Source organism: Salmo salar, chromosome ssa10 (genome assembly GCF_905237065.1).
Source record: "Salmo salar chromosome ssa10, Ssal_v3.1, whole genome shotgun sequence".
Lineage (NCBI taxonomy): Eukaryota > Metazoa > Chordata > Actinopteri > Salmoniformes > Salmonidae > Salmo > Salmo salar.
In genome coordinates, this window is record NC_059451.1 from 92,963,597 (window position 1) to 92,988,407 (window position 24,811).

At 42.4% G+C, this 24,811-nt stretch overlaps 1 protein-coding gene across 2 annotated transcripts in view; it reads left to right on the plus strand.

Moving 5' to 3' along the window:
- LOC106561202 (semaphorin-3D) overlaps window positions 1-24,811 on the plus strand; it is a 58,266-nt gene that overhangs the window by 21,190 nt on the left and 12,265 nt on the right. For both annotated transcript variants that reach the window (XM_014124899.2, XM_014124900.2), the window contains exons 3-15: window positions 2,982-3,142; window positions 9,585-9,647; window positions 9,769-9,888; window positions 10,146-10,239; window positions 11,066-11,194; window positions 13,707-13,843; window positions 15,616-15,730; window positions 15,895-15,964; window positions 16,862-17,006; window positions 19,288-19,510; window positions 21,340-21,428; window positions 22,121-22,162; window positions 23,717-23,874. In XM_014124899.2, coding sequence (XP_013980374.1) covers window positions 2,982-3,142; window positions 9,585-9,647; window positions 9,769-9,888; window positions 10,146-10,239; window positions 11,066-11,194; window positions 13,707-13,843; window positions 15,616-15,730; window positions 15,895-15,964; window positions 16,862-17,006; window positions 19,288-19,510; window positions 21,340-21,428; window positions 22,121-22,162; window positions 23,717-23,874 — 1,546 coding nt within the window. The remainder of the gene's footprint in view (window positions 1-2,981; window positions 3,143-9,584; window positions 9,648-9,768; window positions 9,889-10,145; window positions 10,240-11,065; window positions 11,195-13,706; window positions 13,844-15,615; window positions 15,731-15,894; window positions 15,965-16,861; window positions 17,007-19,287; window positions 19,511-21,339; window positions 21,429-22,120; window positions 22,163-23,716; window positions 23,875-24,811) is intronic.

A 24,811-nucleotide genomic window follows, 5' to 3' on the forward strand; every position in this document is an offset into this window, starting at 1 on the left:
CACGCACGCACACACACACACACACACACACACACACACACACACACACACACACACACACACACACACACACACACACACACACACACACACACACACACACACACACACACACACAGTCCATCAGTGGGGTTATCTTAAGGCCTGATGCTAGCCGCTGGCCAGCGTGATATGCTATCTAACTAAAATAAACCAGTAGATCAGAGCTCCATGGGGATAATCAGGGGCTGCTGAATGGGGCTGAGGGCTCACCTCCCTGGGGAGTGACTGCAGAGAGAGGGGGGGCATGACTGGAGCCCAGAGCACTAAGCTAAGTGCTAACAATGATGCTAAGCAGGGTCTATCCCTGGGTTCCCATTGCTGCGTGTTTACAGTGCAGATTACAGAGTTAACCAAGGGCTAGCACGGCCGACCTCTAGGTTTAGTGTGGAGAGGGCATAGGGGCTCTGCATGCATGTGTGTGTGTGTGTGTGTTTGTGAGAAATAGAGAGAAAGAGATAAATGAGTGTGTGAGTGTGTAGGAGGAGGTATTAGGGGTTGAGGGAGGGGGTATTAAACTTTAAATATTGGTTGTGAGTAACCCCCCCCCCCCCCACACACACACACACTGAGATCTTTGGAGTCACCAGCCTTCATTCACCCAGCATAGAAACAAAGTCAACATCACCTCAATGTGGGGGAGTCAGGGGTGAGGTAGGGTGTGTGTGTGTGTGTGCGTGCGTGTGTGTGTGTGTGTGTGTGTGTGTGTGTGTGTGTGTGTGTGTGTGTGTGTGTGTGTGTGTGTGTGTGCGTGCTTGAGTCTGGGTCAGGTAAGAGAAGTAAAGTACCATGTTACCTACGGTGGTTTTAGGAAACTCACCCAAATCAATTACTCTGGACAAGAAAAGTACTCTCCTCCCAAACTTGATTTCTTGAAATATTTAGTCAATGTATGTGCTGCATAAAATAACGTTTGCATCAGCATTTGACCTATGGAGAGATTAGAATAGGTTAGACAGGTGAATGGACATCAAAACATGCATAAATACCTCTTACTGATCTGTCGTTGACACTCAGCCCTCATTTTATTTATTTTATTGTTTTTCAAAAAAGTATTAATGGATGAGCAAGAGATATTCAAGGTTGACTTAGGGGTGGGGGGCAGGCGCTGAGGTGTAAGGATTACGCCACGTGCACACAGGTTATTACCGTACTGTACATTTTACGTAGTCTTCACAATCCATGGGCCGCATCACAACAAAATGAATCAGGCTGCACGATAGCAACTTCTTCGGTGGTTTACTACTGGTACCACACAGCAACACACAAGTAAAAAAAATCCAACGCATGCGGCACACTGCACGCTAGTCCGGCAGATGAGTCGCAGCAGTGCTGATTGCCTCCCAATGAAATAAATGGATTTATGCCGCAGCGCATACAGTTTGACACAACCGGTGTGCACGAGGGATTAGTGTATGGAATTATTGGAGCTATTCCCCCCGTTACTCAAACTGTAACATTGATCAGTGTTCAATCTGATGCTAGTCTTGACAGATATGTGACATCAGTTCAACAGTCAGATTTAACCATCTGGAGGTTGAGTGAAGATGTCAGGGATCTATGACAATGGTAATAGTGGGTTATTGATGATGATGCAGGTATGGAGTTGAATTAGGACAAACCCACTGACTCTTCCTCATCTCATCTCCATCTACAGCCAGTCAATAACCCTGCGGGTTGAGGTCACTTTATCCTGGCATCTTTAACACTGTTACCGTACGAAGATAATACCCACTGTAATCTGAGTATGGCTTATTGTAATGTAAGTGTAGCGTGCCCATGCATTAACATCTCTTAGTCTGCAGTCTACAGTCTGTGTGTGTCACACATGCTCGCACACACACACACATGCTCGCACACACACACACACGCATGCTCGCACACACACACGCATGCTCGCACACACACACACACACACACACACACACACACACACACACACACACACACACACACACACACACACACACAGATACAGACATACACACATACACACCATGCATTAGAAGGATTTTCCATCTCTCCATCCAGTTAAGGTGTTGAACTGTGAGACAAGAGATTAGAACAGTTCATGCCAATACACACATTACTTTGCACTACCAGGTTCGGTAAACCATGTGTATTCTATGAATTCTAGACATACCAGACCAAACTTTTTCCATGCATCAGAATGTGTGTATCTAAGTCTGCTGTGTCTTTCTCTCCTGCTCGCTCTCTCTCTCTCTCTCGCTCGCTCTCTCTCTCTCTCTCGCTCTCAATTCAATTCAAGGGACTTCATTGACATGAGAAACATATGTTTACATTGCCAAAGCAAGTGAAATGGATAAATAAAAGTGAAATAAACAGTAAATATTACACTCACACAAGTCCCAAAAGAATAAAGACGTTTCAAATCTCTCTCTCCAAAGCTAATAGTTCACACACACACACACACACACACACACACACACACACACACACACACACACACACACACACACACACACACACACACACACACACACACACACACACACACACACACACACACACCATGGAGAGTCTGGATGGTGTTAAGTTCAGTTACAGTGTGTGGTGTTCAGCCCTACAAAATGATGTCTCATCAAAATTACAGCATTCCTCTTTGAATTACTAAACTGTTTTTGCCAAAATGTTCTGAACCGTGACACACCCAACCCAAAAGCATGTCACTAAAATATACAAAATCCTGTTTCTGAAGTACCAGCCATGACCCAACAAGGACTGATCATGACCGACGTAGCAGAGTCCCCAGCAAATCATTTGGGAATCATTGTAATGGAACCCCATTTGTTGTGTCTTTCTGATGAGACTCATAAACAGTACCAGAGGAATGTTCCCTCAAATTGTTCTCTCTCTCTCTCTCTCTCTCTCTCTCTCTCTCTCTCTCTCTCTCTCTCTCTCTCTCTCTCTAACTCTCTCAGAGCTGATCCAGGGTGGTAGTGTATCAGTGTTCCTGAGTCCTACTGATGGTCTCCATTCCCACTCTGTGTTGTTGGATGAGGAGAGAGGCAGGCTGCTGCTGGGAGCCAAAGACTCAGTCTACCTACTGGACCCTGACAACCTCAGCAGAGCCCCCAGGAAGGTCTGCTTAAGCTACACCAGCAACACTTATTATGCAGGGAGTTTGGGGGAGCTATCTTTATCCAAATAGCTTAATACAGTACATGGAATTGTGTGGGGAAGGACAATCGAGAGCTTGGGACTATAAGGTTCTATCTGCAAAAAGATGATTCTGAGATAATTGGCTTTAAAGTTCCAAATCCTCGTTAGTTTGAATCATTTCAGCAATTTTTATCTTGCATTCTTTTGAACTTAACAACATGAGTTGGGTATTTGGAGTACTATATAGGTAGAGAACAATAAACAGAACAAGGCTGTGTCAATAATTTAATATTGACAAAAATGTAGATAGAAATATGAAAAGAGCATATGTAAGCCAGCACAGTATAATTTGGACGGTAATGTGAAAAAGGTATGAGCTGCACATATAGGAAACAGCCTTAGAATCTCTCCCCAGCAGAAAAGCCCTGGGCAGAACTCAAATGTTAACAGCTGACTAGCTATTACCGTCTGCAGACACAAACTGCCACATCTCAGACCTGCCACACCTCAGACACTCATGGAATTACCCAACAATTACCCACTTTCCGATAAGCTCGCATACGTATGTTCCATGGAATCATTACTAGATACTAGATTTAGTTTCCCATCATTATATCTGTCATTTAAACAGTCATTTAAACAACTAGCCAACCTGACTGTGCTTGTGCTGCATATTTTCCACCTGACTATTGACACAGCTATGTGGAGTGGATCTGGGAGGAATGCAGCCTAATCAGTGATGTATTGTAGTCGTGGGAAGAGTTTGTAGAGTGGATGGAATTATCAACAGTCAAGTGCACTATGTTGTCTATCAGACTGTATAACTACTGACCTTGACTTTGAACTAAAATAAGACCACACACATGCACGCACGCTCACACACACGTGCGCATGTGCACACACACACACACACACACACACACACACACACACACACACACACACACACACACACACACACACACACACACACACACACACACACACACACACACACACACACACACACACACACACAGCTGCAGTTGGTAGAGCCATACATCAGAGGTTGTAGAAGTGAGTGTGTGTTTATGCAGCTGTGGTTGATCCCTGCGCCAGACATTTGAGTTTATTTGATCTTAATCTCGTTGATGTACTGTAAGTCTGAGTGCTGCTCTCTAAATGTTGCCTTTCTGGTTATTGATACTGATGCTGACTAGATAGTTAGACTAGAGTCTTCTGTGTGTAGAGCTGTGTGGATACAGTATATCCATGCATAAGATAAATAGACAGAAATTAGACACACTCAGACAGACAAATGGAGTGCACATTCATAGGTGTGTCTCATTTTCTTGAGTCTGTAACACATTATCTTACTGTCCTATTTCAGCTGGTAAAAATATGATATTTACAACTATGGCTACATTGACATTTTACCATGGGTACCAAGGAACTCAACATAATCCTTACTTACCTGATACAAAATGGTACCTGTTGCAAAAATGGTACTTATTTCAATGAATCCCAAACAAAACAAGTAATCACATGATATGCCAAGTTCTAAGTAAATTCCAGGTACATTTCAGATTGTGAGATCAGGCGTGATCCAATCCTCCTGTTGTGAAACCAATGCATTCACTGATTGGTGCTATAGGATTTATGTTTATGGGTTTCTCAAATCCAGCTCATGCCAAAATCCTCTCACGTGCCCAGACCTGTACTGTACTATACTGTACTGTAATGTACTGTGTACTCAGTATGTCAAATCATAAGACATAAGACTTGTTGTATGAATTCCATGCTGCTGGGCAATAGTATGGAATCTTAATACACTGATGTGCGTGTATGCGTGTGTGGAGTCTGTGTAACCCCAGCGATAGCTCTCCTTGGTAGTGGGTTGGGGTGAACACGCTAAGAATATAAGCCAGTTATAACATGTGTGACCATCGGGTAGTCTACATACAAAGGGAGCACAACATTATCCCCCTTTACACATTAAGATCACTGTTAAGACAGGCTGATTCCTGTCTAGGTTTTAATAGCAGGAACCTTCACCGAGATTTACCGGGATATCCTCCCCAAACCCATTCTCTTTCCTGAGCTAATGGCGAGAAACCAGTAAATTATAATACATTATTTTTATGAAATATGCAGCATAGGTAACTCTGGGTCTTCCATTCCTGTGGCGGTCCTCATGAGAGCCAGTTTCATCATAGCGCTTGATGGTTTTTGCGACTGCCTTTGAAGAAATGTTTAAAGGTTTTGAAATTTTCCGTATTGACTGACCTTCATGTCGTAAAGAAATGATGGACTGTCGTTTCTCTTTGCTTATTTGAGCAGTTCTTGCCATAATATGGACTTGGTCTTTTACCAAATAGGGCTATCTTCTGTATACCACCCCTACCTTGTTAAAACACAACTGATTGGCTCAAACGCATTAAGAAGGAAAGAAATTCCACAAATTAACTTTTAAGAAGGCACACCTGTTAACTGAAATGCATTCCAGGTGACTACCTCATGAAGCTGGTTGAGAGAATGCCAAGAGTGTGCAAAGCTGTCATCAAGGCAAAAAAATATATTTTGATTTGTTTAACCATTTTTGGTTACTACAAGATTCCATGTGTTATTTCATAGTTTTGATGTCTTCACTATTATTCTACAATGTCGAAAATAGTAAAAATAAAGAAAAACCCTTGAAGGTGTTCTAAAACCTTTGACCGGTAGTGTATATCTAAAGAAATAAGACTGAACCTGCTGTTAAGGCTGTGTAAGGGAGGCGAATTCAGGTGCAGGAGAGTAGAGTAAACAGGCACACTTTTATTCCGTTCAACAATAGGCACAAAAAGTGACATAAGTGCCCAAAAACACGGAACATAAACTATAAAAGTATCTCGCATGAACATACAACATTAACAATGAACAATTACACACAAAGACATGATGGGGAACAAAGGACTAAATACATGTAGATTGATTGGGAATGAAAACCAGGTGTGTATGGAACAAGACAAAACAAATGGACATATGAAAAATAGAGCGGCGATGGCTAGAAAGCCGGTGACGTCGATCGCCGAACGCCGCCCGAACAAGGAGAGGAGCCGACTTCGGCGGAACTCGTGACACCTGCTTCTGTTTGAGTGTCAAATAGCCTACTGAGCATTAAACCATAGGCAACCACAACATGTCGAATAAACAATTTCACACATTCTGCTGTTTTTAATCTTTGCTCTGCTGTAAAAAAGACTTTACACTTTTTTTGTTAGACCAGCCTCTGGTATTATTTATAATTTATTTAGTATTGTTTACACTGTTCCAAATTGTCAGAGATTGTATTTATAATAATAATAACCCTTGATCTCCTTCTTATTGTTATTATTACTGTTATTATTATGATCATCAGTATAATAAGTCATGTAGTTATCCTTAGTAGGCTTAGTATAGTAGCATTGTATAACCACCATGTAGGCCTGAGAGCGCATTCTGTTTAGTCTTAATACCATAACTTACATAGGCCTATATTTCAATACTTATATAGGCTACTGTATCAATCAATCATTCATTACTTGATTTGAAAGGAAATCAAGCTTTTACTTTTTTTATAATAAAGCGACTCTTGAATAATTAGCATAAACAATTCCATTTCGGAAATTGCATTCATGAATGAATGCGACTGTTTTTAGTCTTTGCTGTAATAAAGGCTTTACAAAAAAACAGTCACTTGCTGTCGTTTATTTTTAACACAGCGCAGCAATTCAGAGTACAATCAAATCAATTGTGGTTGTATTCGCTCTAGTCATTTGTGTGTCTTTATTATTTAATTAAACAGTGCACTTAAAGTATCAGAAAATCTCAGTGCATATAGTTGATTTGATTAAAACACATAGAATGTGTCTATATATGGAAAAATACACGTTTCAAAATGTTGACCAATTAATTGCTCAAAACAACAGACGACTTTCGGTCGTCCGGGGCCAGCCCTAGATAGGCTTAAAACAAAAATCTCAAAAACAACTTTATATTGCTGGATTCGTACATGCAACCTTTGGCACCAAGGCAGATTCTTATGCCCATCTGCCATCACTGCCCACAACGCCCACAATGCGCTAGCAAAATCGAAACATACTTGAAGGTAACAGCGCTCACTGTTGCTCTTAGTGGCCGGTTTCCACGTCATCTCCCAATGTCCTCAGTCATGGCTGCATGTTGAATACTGACTTGTATCACGGGTGACCTGGCTGCACAATAAGTGGGTTATGTAACGAGGGGTTATGCATTCTATGGAAAATAATGAACAACGTGGAAGGTGTGTTCCACGACACACTAGCAGACCTTCCACAGAGTTGCATTATTTTCCAGAGAACGCATAGAGCACCGAGTTGATTATCCCTTTTATTCCATGGTCATAATTTAACACGTTTGCCACCAGAAACGTGTTCATTTGACACTAGAAATGTGTTCATTTGACACTAGAAATGTGCTAATTTGACACTAGAAATGTGTTCCACATCCACTGAAGTAGCAAGCAACTTTACTAGATAGCTACAGTAGTTTCATTGGTAACCAAACAAACAGACTTGCTAGTTTAGCTAATCAAACCATCAGTCCCAGCTTGCTATTATGAAAATCGAATTCAACAATGCCAATAATATTTTCAATTGGACTTTTGCTTTCAAAAGCAGCTCAAACATAGAACATATAAGAATTAATTATAGCCATTTAAATGTACCGTGGTGATATACCATGCATTATAGGGAATTATACAATGGTTGGGTCTAATCCTGAGTGCTGATTGGTAAAAAACGCATTCCAGCAGTGCCTATTCCATAAATTACCACCAGCTAAATCTATGACATTAAATGCCTATTTGCTCTGTTCCATCTGACTGTGCAATCCACTGTCTCATCAGCCGAGCCAGGCAAATTATAAACTTAATCTCCACTATAAAAAGCATCTAGACATTATCTCAAATTTCTTTTAGACTAAGGTTTAGTTTTCAAAAGCGAAGATTTGTATAAACCTTACTGTCTGTTTCTCCAAAATGTGCAACATTGTTTCAATATTCAAAGTCGATCTCCACCTGTCCCACAGTAATGAACGTGTAGGAGTCGGGACAAGACAGACAGGCAGGCAGCGTTTCTCAGCCAGAGATCATGGTATATACAGGGTAGGTATATATACAAAGAAATGTAAATTAAAAAAAGGTAAAAGGAAACGAAGTGCAGCTAGTTTCCAGTCTTTCCAGCTTGTTTGAAGTAATTGTGTTAGCTGTGTTGTTTGCTAGCTCCTCTGAACAACAGTGTCCTGACTAGAGAGCACATTTTCTTTGCCAGGTGAAATCGCGCCTCATTAGCTCATTGTTATGGATGTATCCAAATAAATACAAATGCAACATCTGTTGTTGTTCTGTCTGCACTGTTTGACGTGACTGCAAATTAGCCATAGTTGGCTAGCTAGCAAGCAAGGGATACAAACCTTGCTAGCCAGTATGGCAATGGAACATTTAAAACGAACGACAGGGTCACGTCCATAGATACAGAACAAAAAGACTGAACGACAGGGTCACGTCCATAGATACAGAACAAAAAGACTGAACGACAGGGTCACGTCCATAGATACAGAACAAAAAGACTGAACGACAGGGTCACGTCCATAGATACAGAACAAAAAGACTGAACGACAGGGTCACGTCCATAGATACAGAACAAAAAGACTGAACGACTGGGTCACGTCTCTAGCAACTGAACCAATAGAACGAACGACCAGCCAGTTTGGGCAGCAACCCTAGATTTGTGTCAGGGCTATATCTTGTGGAAGGATGAAATAGTTTGAATAAATTCATCAAAATATGTCAATCATTATTTGAATATGTTGGCAACCGGTTGTATTAAAGTGATAATGCCCTCGAAGCCGGTGTTTGGAGGATATATTGGCACAACACCTTTGCTAATGCGAATGTCATTTTCACTACTGTAATAACCTCATAATATTTTACCAGTCGGCCAGCAATGCTTCATAGGCATTCGTTAAAACTGGGCTACATCAATTAAATAGTGTGGTGACTTTGAGATAATTTTGAGTTGATTAAATTGCAGCGAATACAACAAGAATCTGTTAGCTTCATTTGTATATTTTTCCATTTACAGTGGTATAATCATATCCAATTTATCCATTGGTTTTATATGCTTTTAAATAGCACTTCTGGTTTTAACCAGAATACCAGGATTCCCGGTAATTTCTTGACATTTTCTCGGGAAGAACAATTTGTAAATTCTCTGGAAAAAAAAATCTGATTTAAGTACATTTTCTTCTCTGAGGGTTTTGTGCAGTATGCTTTGTTCTTTTGTGTTGTGTGATATGGTTTTCGTAGCATCTGTTGTAGGATCAGGGTTATTATTTGAAGTGTGTTGTCTCTTACGTAAACCTCCCTGTCTATCTGTTCCCAGATCAGCTGGCCATCCTCCAGAGACACAGTGGAGATGTGTAAACTGGCAGGCAAGAATGCTCAGGTGAGTACAACCTGGAAAATGTCTGGCCTGACAGTAAAATCTCTATTCAGAGCACTAATTAAAATATAGTTTGTTTCTGTCTGTGTCTTATTGGTTCTTCTCCTCTGCTTCTCTCTCTCAGTTGGAGTGTGCCAACTTTGTGCGTGTGCTCCATAACTTTAACCATACCCATGTGTATGCCTGTGGGACAGGAGCCTTCCACCCAATATGTGCCTTCATTGAGATCTCAGGACGCAGAGTGGTAGGGTCAGGGAGAATTATACATGCATGGACGTACACATTCATACACGTACACACACATAGACACCCATAAACCAACCACACACACGTACACACACACAGACAGACAGACAGACAGACAGACAGACAGACAGACAGACAGACAGACAGACAGACAGACAGACAGACAGACAAGACAGACACAACACACACACATACACACAGACACAAACTGCATTCCTTACTGCTTACACAGTCTCTCTCTGTCGCTCTTTCCAGGAGGGTGTGTTCCAGTTGTTGTCTGGTACAGTGGAGTCCGGGAGGTTGAAATGCCCTTACGACCCCTGGCAACCTTTCACGTCTGTCCTCACAGGTCAGACCACACCCCTACCATCTGACAGTTGATCTGCCCCACCCTGACTCCATCCTACTACAACCACATGCAGCCCTACATCCCACTCTCTCCTCTCCTGGTGATCAAAGCCCCTGTACACCACTCATGTACTCTCACACTCTAGGGCCCGACTCTCTCTTTTGAATATCTAAAAAAAAAGCTAAGCACTCTTGTCCAAATCAGTGTCTCTTGCAGGGATAATTATTTCTTAATGTAATAAACAAACGTACTTGGCATGAAACTATAAACACTCAGACTCAGAGTGTGTGTTTCTGTGACCCCCTGTCTCCCTCATGACACTCTTTGCTATCCCAAAGGGGGTGTGTGTGTGTGTGTGTGTGTGTGTGTGTGTGTGTGTGTGTGTGTGTGTGTGTGTGTGTGTGTGTGTGTGCGTGCGTGCGTGCGTGCGTGCGTGTAGGTGTACATGTTCATGTGTGTGCTTGTGTGCATGTTGTTTTGAAGAAGTAAGACAGATTGAATTCTGCAAGATATCGTCATCTAAGCCAACTCCTAAATTGTCTGAAACATTGTTGTCAAGGCTAGATTCATGGAGACATGTTTGCTCTGCCTATCGTCTTACAGAAAAGTGATTACAGAAACATAATCTCATGCCAAAGAATGTCATATTACTGAAAGTATGAGGCACAGCTTAAATAAAGATTGTCTGATTGTGTTTGTTCAGGTTTGTTGTCTTGTTTTTATCAGAACTGGGTTTGTTACTCTATTTGGTTCACATTTACGGTTGTACTTGACGCTCATTTTCATTGGTCCAGGTCTAACCCTTCTTGTCTCTGATTGGTTGCAGACCAGTTCATGTATGCTGGCACGGCATCAGACTTCCTGGGTAAAGACACAACGTTCACCCGCTCCTTGGGCCCACCCCCCGACCAGCACTACATACGTACTGACATCTCAGAGGACTCCTGGATCAACGGTACACACACACACACTACGCACACACACACACACACACACACACACACACACACACACACAACACACACACACACACACACACACACACACACACACAGGCAAACGACACACACAAACATACACACGTATTGTAGAGCTATGAGTTATTAGCGTGTAGAGCCATTCATAATGACATGCCATTATTTCTCACTAACTGTTGGCCTGGTTCTTTTGACTACATCCTTCCTCTCGGTACACAAAGATTGTTTGAAGCAGGTGAGTTCATTCATAACCTAGTTTTGTCATTAAGTGTTTCACTTCCCAGTCTTTTCATTGATACAAAGAGCTGCTTTGTGTTCTCAGGGTGCGATAGATGGAGGTTATTGTCAATCCTTCCACAAAAGAAACAGTACAGTTTTTCATGTTTGACTTTTACAAGACACCACACTTACTGTAGAGCTACAGCACACACACTTACTGGGGAATTGACAGTGTGTCACACAGTTTACAGGGCCCTAGTCGACACAGACAGTTTACAGGGCCCTAGTCTACACAGACAGTTTACAGGGCCCTAGTCTACAGTTTACAGGGCCCTAGTCTACACAGACATACACAGGGCCCTAGTCTACACAGACAGTTCACAGGGCCCTAGTCTACACAGACAGTTCACAGGGCCCTAGTCTACACAGACAGTTTACAGGGCCCTAGTCTACACAGACAGTACACAGGGCCCTAGTCTACACAGACAGTTCACAGGGCCCTAGTCTACACAGACTGTACACGGGCCCTAGTCTACACAGACAGTACACTTGGCCCTAGTCTACACAGACAGTACACAGGGCACTAGTCTACACAGACAGTACACAGGGCCCTAGTCTACACAGACAGTACACAGGGCCCTAGTCTACACAGACTGTACACAGGGCCCTAGTCTACACAGACATTTCACAGGGCCCTAGTCTACATAGACAGTACACAGGGCCCTAGTCTACACAGACAGTACACATGGCCCTAGTCTACACAGACAGTTCACAGGGCCCTAGTCTACACAGACAGTACACAGGGCCCTAGTCTACACAGACAGTACACAGGGCCCTAGTCTACACAGACAGTACACAGGGCCCTAGTCTACACAGACAGTTCACAGGGCCCTAGTCTACACAGACAGTTCACAGGGCCCTAGTCTACACAGACAGTACACAGGGCCCTAGTCTACACAGACAGTACACAGGGCCCTAGTCTACACAGACAGTACACAGGGCCCTAGTCTACACAGACAGTTCACAGGGCCCTAGTCTACACAGACAGTACACAGGGCCCTAGTCTACACAGACAGTTCACAGGGCCCTAGTCTACACAGACAGTTCACAGGGCCCTAGTCTACACAGACAGTACACAGGGCCCTAGTCTACACAGACAGTTCACAGGGCCCTAGTCTACACAGACAGTACACAGGGCCCTAGTCTACACAGACTGTACACGGGCCCTAGTCTACACAGACAGTACACTTGGCCCTAGTCTACACAGACAGTACACAGGGCACTAGTCTACACAGACAGTACACAGGGCCCTAGTCTACACAGACTGTACACAGGGCCCTAGTCTACACAGACAGTTCACAGGGCCCTAGTCTACACAGACAGTACACAGGGCCCTAGTCTACACAGACAGTACACAGGGCCCTAGTCTACACAGACAGTTCACAGGGCCCTAGTCTACACAGACAGTTCACAGGGCCCTAGTCTACACAGACAGTACACAGGGCCCTAGTCTACACAGACAGTACACAGGGCCCTAGTCTACACAGACAGTACACAGGGCCCTAGTCTACACAGACAGTTCACAGGGCCCTAGTCTACACAGACAGTACACAGGGCCCTAGTCTACACAGACAGTTCACAGGGCCCTAGTCTACACAGACAGTTCACAGGGCCCTAGTCTACACAGACAGTACACAGGGCCCTAGTCTACACAGACAGTACAAGCACTATTCTATGATGCTCTCTCATCTATGTACAGTGGGTAGAACAAGTATTTGAAACACTGCCGATTTTGCAGGTTTTCCTACTTATAAAGCATGTAGAGATCTGTAATTTTTATCATAGGTACACTTCAACTGTGAGAGACGGAATCTAAAAACAAAAATCCATAAAATCACATTGTATGATTTTTAAGTAATTAATTTGCATACAATGTGATTTTCTGGATTTTTGTTTTATATTCCGTCTCTCATAGTTGAAGTGTACCTATGATACAAATTACAGACCTCTACAGGCCTACATTAGCCTATTCTAAGGAATCCTCCCAGAGGCTTTGGTTCATTTCCTCAGTGCACAGCCACATACTTTCTTCCACCTCTGTCTCATTCCTTTCCTCTGTTCCAAGGCTTTGTCTGGAGTTATTTTAATATTCATAACTCAGGGTAGTCAGAGGAGACAAAAGAAGAATAAAATAAGACACTCTGCTGTATCCACAGGGTCAGGCTGTAAGTATGAACAATGTTGCACTTATAACCCCATCTCTCTCTCTAGAGGCCAGGTTTGTATCAGCCCATCCTGTGTCAGACACCTACAACCCAGACGATGACAAGATCTACTTCTTCTTCCGAGAGTCATCACGTGACGGCAACGATAAGAGTGTCCTGTCCCGCGTGGCACGCGTCTGCAAGGTGAGATGGGGGAGAGGTGTAGAATGGTGACGGAAGGTGAGTGAGGGATGTTTGGAGAAGAGGTCAGGGAAGAGACGAGGAGGAGGACAGATATCTAACAGAACGAGTGTACGTTGATAGATCTATTTCCTCTGCTACAGAGCTGGCCTCTCCACAGATGTGCTTAAATCCCCCTGGGACAATACCTCCTAGTACATTCCTCTTGTGTAGTCTGCCGACAGAGGAACGGCCCACTTTGTGTTTTACTGACAGGGCAGTCTAAGGTCTGGTCCCAAGACAGTGTAGGAGTTGGTCCAGTACCATTTGGGTCCTGCTCCACCACTACTCCTTCTTCATGCTCTACCTCTAGTTCTTAGCCCCTTCCTGTAGCCCAAACCCCCAGCTTTAACTCCTTCCATTTTCACAGTTCTTTAAATTCGTTAAATTAAGCAAAGCAGACTGCACAATTGTCTTGTTTTTTTAATTTATGGATAGCACACTCCAACACTCAGACATAATTTACAAATTCATTATTTGTGTTTAGTGAGTGCGCCAGATTAGATGCAGTAGGGATAACCAGAGATGTTATCTTGATAAGTGTGCGAATTAGACCATTTTCTGTCCTGCTAAGCATTAAAATTGTAACGATTACTTTTGGGTGTCAGGTAAAATCTATGGAGTAAACAGTACATTATTTTCTTTAGCAATGTAGTGGAGTAAAAGTAAAACTTGTCAAAAATAGAAATAGTAAAGTAAAGTACAGATACCCACAAAATGACTTAAGTAGTACTTTAAAGTATCTTTACTTACACCACTGGATCCCAGGTACGTGGGATTTGGTATTTTCTGGTAGTAGGGAGGCTGTCCCTGGAGTCTTCCCACTATAAAAATTCCAAGCTCTATTGCAACATTCCCAGTTACACGCACTTGGAGTGTTTACGACTTGGGAGTAAGCTGTAAGGTCGATGAGGCAGGAGAGGGATTCCTTGTCCTGTGTCTATAGCAGACCATAGAGGGGTTCCTCTCTGGATAAATGGAATAACAGACTTTCAGTCATCTTTGAAGATAATCCCATTTAGAAAACGCTAAAGCCATTACCCCTGCCTTTTCTATAATTGCATGTCTGTAGCGATAGGTTAGGCTGCGGTCCAAGTTCAATAGGGAGGTTAGTCTAGGGCCCTTGTGCTGGATAAAGGGGCCCTGTACTTTATATGTATATTTGAGTACTCCTACCCTAACACTAACCCTGAGAAGGGCATTGCTTTATTGAGTAGAGCACTCTGCCAGGGGTATACATATGCTAATTAGAAAACATTCATAATTAACGAGCTTGCTAGTTTACCTTCAATTCTTCCTCTCTCATCTTTCTACTTCTTTAGATTTTCTCCCCCTTTCTCTGGCTTCAATGCTTCCTTCATACTGCTATTCTTGTCCTACTAAATCCTTCTAACCTATTCTCTCCTCCTTGTCAGCAATTTTCCTCTTCAGTTGTCTCGCCCTCCTTTGTCAGCTCATTCCGACTACCATCATCATTACTGTCAGTCCTCTGCCAGTCAAATAATCAGAGTTTGGTCTTTATCTTGGTTTATTTAAACTGGTCTCAAAGAGGAGTTTACGATTTCAAGGTCTGTCAAATTGTTTGCAGTTGTGTTGTACTTGATATGTCAGATCTGTGGACTAGATTGTGGTTGTTTCATGGTTTTAAACCTGCAAAACTGATTTCAGTTGTATTTGTGTGTCAGACTATGGTTGTGCAATGGTTGTGTTATGGTTGTGTTGTGGTTGTGTTTCAGAATGACGTGGGAGGTTTGAGGAGTCTGACCAATAAGTGGACAACGTTCCTCAAAGCCAGACTGGTGTGTTCCATCCCTGGACCCGACGGAGTGGACACACACTTTGACGAGCTCCGTAAGTCACACACACACACACACACACACACACACACACACACACACACACACACACACACACACACACACACACACACACACACACACACACATTGCATGCTTCCATATTTACAGACACACACTAAATGCCACATTCTTACCTTTTATGTGTGTGTGTTGTAGAGGACATATTCCTGCTCCCCACCAGAGATGACAAGAACCCTGTTGTGTATGGAGTCTTCACCACATCCAGGTAAAACACTTAGTACACCATACCATACAAGGCATGAGAAATCAAGGATTATCGTGTAAATAACTCCCGACGAGGGCCAGAGTCGAAGCCAAGGGCCAGGAAAACAGCACTTAGGAAGTTGTTAATCACAATCATGTCCAGGTTTGAGGTCCTTATTACTTTTATAAAATGATTGCCAACACGTAAAACGTTATTTTAATGAGTACAAAACAGTCCGGGCAAAAGACAGTCGTTAGTTCTGAGATTCTGAAGTTTCTAGCCAAATGGGCTGGTTGTTCATTATATCCATTTTATTTGTAATGGTTGCTATGCTAAACAAATAATTGACATGTAGCTATGCAGGCTAGCTACTTCTCCTTTGCTAGCTAGCCAACTAAAGCTAACACACAGTCGCATCAGGCAACTGAAATGACCACATTTTTTTCTGTGCATCTTCGTTTGTTTAACCTTTGTTTCTATTGCCATTTCTTTTGATATACCCATTATAAGGATCCTGATAAATGCATTTGCCAGGCTCAGAGAAGCTGTCAGTCTTGTCACGTTCATAAGCATGGCACAGTGGAGATCACAAAAGAATAACTGCTACATTGTTCCACAGGTCGGAGAGGCAGACAGCTAGACTAGTAGCATGGGGAGATTTGTCTAGATGCTTTTTTCCAGGGGAGATAAAGTGTATTGATTGCCTGGCTGGGCTGTGTGGGACCGTGGATACACATTGACAGTTTAAATGGAACTGTTAAAAGGCATTACCTGGGGATTGTGGTGAATAACTCCCTCCTATTAACCAATCAGCAGCATCCAGGATCCAAACAACCTGTTATATAACGAGACATCTCTCTACGGTACTTCTCAGGTTATTCTTCCCACTATACCTATTAGACTGTGTTTCTCCCCCAGCTCTGTGTTCCGTGGCTCGGCGGTGTGTGTGTACAGCATGGCTGACATACGAGCTGTGTTCAACGGACCCTACGCTCACAAGGAAGGACCTGACCATCGCTGGGTAGAATATGAGGGGAGAATACCTTACCCTCGCCCTGGAACGGTACGGTAACACACACACACACACACACACGCATCTCTCCTAGCCCTACCCCCCTCCATTTCCCTCGGCGTAAGTAGGGAAACAAGATGACTGCATACTGTTTCTGTACAGGATTATTTAGAAAGACCCCCCTCTCCTCCACTTAAATTACTTACAGTATATCACCCAATCCTGGTACATGACACAGTCCTGATGAACAATAATAAACACCCATCTACTATGTGTGCCTGTACGCATAATGCATCTCTGTGTGAGTGTGACCGAAGTCAAAGTTTGTGTGTGTGTGACTGTGTGTGTGTGTGTGTGTGTGTGTGTGTGTGTGTGTGTGTGTGTGTGTGCGTGCGTGCGTGCGTGCGTGCGTGCGTGCGTGCGTGCGTGCGTGCGTGCGTGTGTGATATATGACCTAGTCTCAGTGCTGATGAACAATAATAAACTGCAGTCTGGGCGGCAGCTTTGTTGATGTCACTAAGTCGTCACGGTGATCACTGTCGTATGTTTCCTTTCCTGCTGTGTTTGTGGAACTGATTAACATGAGTGACTATGACTGGTGTGTGTGTACAGCGCATTTGGAAAGTATTCAGACCCCTTGACTTTTTTCACATTTTGTTACATTGCAGCCTTATTCTAAAATGGATGAACTAAAATAAAATCCTTATCAGTCTACACACAATACCCCATAACGACATGGTGAAAACAGTTTTTTTTTACAAATAAAAAACAGAAATACCTTATTTCCATAAGTATTCAGACCCTTTGCTATGAGACTCGAAATTGAGTTCAGGTGCATCCTGTTTCCATTGGTCATCCTTGAGATGTTTCTACAACTTGATTGGAGTCCATATGTGGTAAATTCAATTGATTGAACATGATTTGGAAAGGTACACACCTGTCTATATAAGGTCCCACAGTTGACCCAGGCGTGAGGTCAAAGGAATTGTCCGTAGAGCTCCGAGACAGGATTGTGTTGAGGCACAGATCTGGGGAACAGTACCAAAACATTTCGGCAGCATTGAAGGCCCCCAAGAAGACAGTGGCCTGGAACCATCAAGACTCTTCCTAGAGCTGGACACCCAGCCAAACTGAGCAATCAGGGGAAGAAGGGCCTTGGTCAGGGAGGTGACCAAGAACCTGATGGTCACTCTGACAGAGCTCCAGTTTCTCTGTTGAGATGGGAGAACCTTCCAGAAGGACAACCATCTCTGCAGCACTCCACCAACATCTCTAGAGAGACCTCAAAATAGCAGGACAGTGACGCTCCCCATCCAATTTGATAGAGCTTGAGAGGATCTGCAGAGAAGAATGGGAGAAACTCCCCAAATACAGGTTTTCCAAGCTTGTAGCGTCATAGCCAAGAAAACCTAAGGATGTAATCACTGCCAAATGTGCTTCAACAAAGTACCGAGTTAAGGGGTTGAATACTTATGTAAATGTGATATTTCCATTTCTTATTTTTTTATACATTTGCTTTGTCATTTTGTGGTATTGTGTGTAGATTGATGAAGGGGGGGGAAACAATTTAATCCATTATAGAGTAAGGCTGTAACGTAACAAAATGTGGAAAAAGTCAAGAGGTCTGAATACTTTCTGAATGCACTGTATGTGTCGGTACATTTGTGTATATGCGTGTATATGTGTGTATATGCGTGCATGTGTGTGTATATGTGTGTATATGCGTGCATGTGCGTGTATATGTGTGTATATGTGTGTATATGTGTGTATATGCGTGCATGTGCGTGTATATGTGTGTATATGTGTGTATATGCGTGTATATGTGTGTATATGTGTGTATGTGCGTGCATTTGCGTGTATATGTGTGTATATGCGTGTATATGTGTGTATATGTGTGTATATGCGTGTATATGTGTGTATATGTGTGTATGTGCGTGCATGTGCGTGTATATGTGTGTATATGTGTGTATATGTGTGTATGTGCGTGCATGTGCGTGTATATGTGTGTACATGTGTGTATATGTGTGTATATGTGTGTTCGGGGATATGCATGGCGCCATTGAGAGATGATTTTTAACTGTATAATAGGAGGAACAGACGGGGTAGAAGGGTTGTGAACTCCAGAAGTAGCGGAATGTACCTGAATCTGTGGAGTACTTCAGCTCACCACCAGATGGAGACAAGTTTAAAAAAATAGTTCAAAAACAGCTGAAGTCAGTCTTTAATGACAGGGAATCCTAAATTAGTCCTTAAGGTACTTAGCTAGATGACTATCTGCTTCTAGGTAGGCTTTCATACTGTCTAAACATTATTGTTTATCCCCTCTCCCCAGTGTCCCAGTAAGACGTATGATCCCAGGATAAGGACCACTAAAGACTTCTCAGATGAGGTGGTCAGTTTCATCCGCTTCCACCCCCTCATGTTCCGCTCCGTCTACCCCCTGACCAGCCGACCTGTGTTCACGCGTGTACGTGTCGACTACACACTGACACAGATAGTGGTGGACCGCGTCATGGCTGAGGACGGACAGTATGAAGTCATGTTCCTGGGGACAGGTGAGAGATGGACACACACACACACACTTTTCACTAACCCTAACATTCTATTCTCAGCCTTCCTCTTTAACCTGAAAATGTTAAGACTGTTTGAATGTTAGATGTTGTTTAATTTCCATCCTGCAGTACTGTTGATACTCTGTGTATGAGCTCCATATGAAATCCCATGTCCCCTACCATATTTGAGTGAGAAAAGGACATTCATATGATAGGTAAGATATACAAAACCTTACAGAAAGCCTATCCAACTGTCAATCTCTTAGAAAAAATAAAAACTATTGGAACCAAGACTTAAAAAGAACTGATATTGGCACAAGATGGAGGGAAACTTGAAACATACAGTGCCTTCAGAAAGTATTCACACCCCTTTACTTATTACACATTTTGTTGTGTTACAGCCTGAATTTAAAATTGATTTAAATTGAGATTTTTTGTTACTGGCCTACACACAATACAGCATAACTTCAAAGTGGAATTATGTTTTTAGACATTTTTACAAATTAATAAATCTGAAATGTCTTGAGTCAATGAGTATTCAACTCCTTTGTTATGACAAGCCTAAATAAATTCAGGAGCAAATATTTGCTTAACAAGTCACAAAATAAGTTGCATGGACTCACTCTGCAATAATAGTTTTAACATGATTTTTTAATGACTACCTCATCTCTGTACCCTACACATACAATTATCTGTAAGGTCCCTCAGTCGAGAAGTGCATTTCAAACACAAATTCAACCACAAAGACCAGGGAGGTTTTCCAATACCTTGCAAAGAAGCTCACCTATTGATAGATGGGTAAAAAAAAAAGACATTGAATATCCGTTCGAGCATGGTGAAGTTATTAATTACACTTTGGATGGTGTATCAATACACCCAGTCACTACAAAGATACAGGCGTCCTTCCTAACTCAGTTGCCAAAGAGGCAGGAAGCTCAGGGATTTCAATTTGGACTTTAAAACAGTTACAGAGTTTAGTGGGCGTGATAGGAGAAAACTGAGGATGGATCAAGAACATTGTAGTTAGTCCACAATGCTGACCTAAATGACAGTACAGAGTATTTTGTGTAGATTGTTGACAAAAAAAGGACATTTAAATCCATTTTAATCTCACCTTCTAAAACAACAAAATAAGTGCGAAGTCAAGGGGTGTGAATACTTCCTGAAGGCACTGTAACTAACAACATTACAGTTAACGAAAATGTACGCTTAATCCAGTAGAAACTAATGTATAGAATGAATTATACAAGAGACACAATTCACAAATTCTACATCACAAGGGCAGAGTAATGTCTTAAATCTAAAACTAACAATGACTCAATAATCCATGGCTTCTGGGAACGCTATAAAGTCCAAAAGTTATGGCCGTAGTTAGAAAGTTGGCTGTCAGAATTATTATTACAATGTAAATGTACTTTTAATCCTTCTGTCTGCAAATTTCAAGACATGGCATATGAGGATGCAGTGAGGTACCTGATGGGTCGGACTATACTTTTCGCGTAAATCATCTTGAAAAACATATTCTTAAAAATGTAAAATCAACTGGGCAGGTGTGATGTCATTGATGTTTGTGTGTGTCTGTATGCTGTTGTTTGTATGTTTTATGTTTTTTTGTATTGTTTAAATAAATAAAAATAAAAAAAATTATGAAATCCCGTCTTTGCTGTCATGCTCAGATTGACCAGCAGAGAGCGCTACAACATCATAGTCTGTTTGGAGCCAATCAGTGCCATTTCAGTAGATCTCTCTCACTAGAAAGCTAGTGAAAGAGAAGGACTATGTGCATGTATTTCATAAGCATGTGAAAATATAAACATGTGTGTGTTGTCCAGATGCTGGGTCAGTCCTGAAGGTGGTGAGCATTCCTCAGGAGAACTGGTCTACTGAGGAGGTGATTCTGGAGGAGCTCTCGTTGTTCCAGGTAATACACACACACACACACACACACACACACACACACACACACACACACACACACACACACACACACACACACACACACACACACACACACACACACACCTTTAAATATTGTCTTCATTCACATAGGGTTTGGAGAAGTTGAATACGTCTACACCAGATCTGTCAGACGTATACCACAATGATGCAGATAACTGACTTTTTCTAAGTCATATTATCTCTACTGCAGGCAGAAAAGGATATCTGCATGTAGCTACTCATACTACTAAAAAACGAATATCCTGAATTTCCTTCAGTCCTGGAATTCAAGGTGATTTGTCCATTAATATTAATCAACCAACATTTTCATTTAGCAATGACATTAGCTCTTGATTGAAGGGTTGTCAACTCTTTAAACAGCAGTAAAATATGAATACCTTTCTATTGTGAACACACAGCAGGAGTTCCGGGGGTATAGAGAGGAGAGTTAGTGTGTTTCTCTAGTTTGACAGACATAGAGTGAGTTTATTCACTCTCGTTGATTCACACACTCCTTGGTTGAACTCCCTAACCTGAGGCCATCTCCGTAGCTGCAAAATGAGCTTGGTTTTTCTCAAGCATAACTAATTAGATAACTACTTTATGTATTAAGTAGAAAGTACGAGTCAGTCTGTATGTGTGTATAGTGGAGATAATGTGTGTTTTCTCCTCTAGGCTCCCACTCCCATCCTGAGTATGGAGATCTCTTCTAAACAGGTAAGAATTCCCCGCTTCTCTCTATCCCTCCTTTCCATCTCTATGGCCCCCTACATTTCTCATTTACTGTAGCTTCAAGGGTACTAACTGCACAATCCACAGCCACCTTCCCTCTTTCCTTCCCTTCTGCCCCTCTCTTCCTCCCCTCTCTTCCTCCCCTCTCCTCCTCCCCTCCTCCTCCCCTCTCTTCCTCACCTCCTCCCTCGCTATCTTAGGGTCAGGGATGTCAGCAGACCGTTCAACTCCAATCACAGCCTCCCTTCATCTGCCACAGCCTCGTGTGTGTGTGTGTGTGTGTGTGTGTGTGTGTGTGTGTGTGTGTGTGTGTGTGTGTGTGTACATGCATGCGTGCGTGTGTGTGTGTGTGTATGTGTGTTCATCTCATCCCAACCCATCCCCCAGTGTTTTCCATGTTTTCGTTCAGTGCTTGTTTTGGAATCCCTGGTTCAGACGAGTCCAGGCAGATCCATACAAAACACCTTTCTCTCTCTCTCTCTCTCTCTCTCTCTCTCGTTGTTGAAGGGTTTGTTGTTTAAACCACCTTTAGAGTTATAAAAAAAATGTATTTCACCTTTATTTAACCAGGTAGGCAAGTTGAGAACAAGTTCTCATTTACAATTGCGACCTGGCCAAGATCAAGCAAAGCAGTTCGACACATACAACAACACAGAGTTACACATGGAGTAAAACAAACATACAGTCAATAATACAGTAGAAAAATAAGTCTATATACAATGTGAGCAAATGAGGTGAGATGAGGGAGGTAAAGGCAAAAAAGGCCATGGTGGCAAAGTAAATACAATATAGCAAGTAAAACACTGGAATGGTAGATTTGTAGTGGAAGAAAGTGCAAAGTAGACATAGAAATAATGGGGTGCAAAGGAGCTAAATAAATAAATAAATACAGTAGGGGAAGAGGTAGTTTTATGGGCTAAATTATAGATGGGCTATGTACAGGTGCAGTGATCTGTGAGCTGCTCTGACAGCTGGTGCTTAAAGCTAGTGAAGGAGATAAGTGTTTCCAGTTTCAGATTTAGGGGGACTGACTTCCAGTAATAATAATATTGGAGGTGAGAACCTTGAGGATACACTCTTCAAAAAAAGGGTTCCAAAAATGTTATTCGGCTGTCCCCGTAGGAAAACCCTTTTTGGTTCAAGGTAGAACCCTTTTTGGTTCCAAGTAGAACTCTTTTGGATTCCATGTAGAACCCTCTGTGGAAAGGGTTCTACCTGGAATCAAAAAGGGTTCTTCAAAGGTTTTTCCTATGGGGAGAGCCAAAGAACCCTTTTTTTCCACGAGTGTACTGTACTATATGCTGCTGGAAATGTGGGTGTACTAAATCACATATGTGAACTCACATGCATGCGCACGCATGGACACACACACATACAATGAAAAAAACAGAGATCAGAAAAACACAGGTCTCTTTCTCACAATGAACCATATTATAGTGTAAACAGCAACAACATATAGCAAGGTGATTAGCTGAGCCAAGTGTGCTAGACTGAACCCTTCCCTGAGGTAGTTTGTTCCCCCCATCTCTGTTTCCATAGCAACAGCTATATGTGGGTTCGGGGGCTGGGCTAGCCCAGGTGTCCCTGAGCAGATGTCACCTGTATGGTCAGGTGTGTGCAGAGTGTTGCCTTGCCAGAGATCCTTACTGCGCCTGGGACGGACACACCTGCTCACGATACGTCCCAGCATCCAAGAGGTAGAACACACACACACACACACACACACACACACACACACACACACACACACACACACACACACACACACACACACACACACACACATTTTTTCAGGTGTATGGTGCAGAAAATGTCCCATATGCTCCTGTATAGTTTATATAACATGTTGTAACCTTAAGAACATATAAACTATACAGGAGCATATAAAACAGCTGTCACATTGTTACTCCTTTCATCTGAGGTATCTGAAACATAGATTACCTCTTAGTTATCCATGAAATGAAGTACATTTGTCATTTACTCTGACACGTTCATTCTTCCTTTTCAGATCAGGTATGTGTAGACGTCCACTAGCGTGATTTAATGAATCCGTAGAAGAGAGAAAGTTTCTCTCATACCTGACGTCGTATTTTTCAGGGCTCCAGGGACTGTCATAGAGAATTCAGATATTTTCTCTAAATATGTTTTTGGTGGGCTTTTGTTTCTTCAGCGTTTCTCTCTGCCACAGGGTATTAACCCACTTTTCTTTCTCTCTCTCGCGCGCTCTCTCTCTCTCACTCTCTCTCTCTGATTAGAAACTCTCTGATGGGCTAATTATTAATGTACTGTCATTCTCCTTCTGTCTGTTGTCCTCTTTGTTTATGTGGAGTGTGTGTGTATGTGTGTGTATGTGTTTGTGTTTGTGTGTTTGTCCAGAGTAAGTGGCCTAGTCAGACTATACATTTTGGGGTCACACTATTGCATTATGGGGGAGGAGGGGTCATGTTATTGCATTGTGGGGTACAGAGGGGGTGGTTGGTTGGTGCCTGGTGGTACTTTGAAAACTGATCTGAGGACATACAGGCTGTAGAATACAAAACTCTACTCATTACTTACATCTGTGGGGGATAGAGAGCGATTGTGAGAGAGGGGAGAGAAAAACAGAGAGAAATATACAGGGAGGCATATATCTCA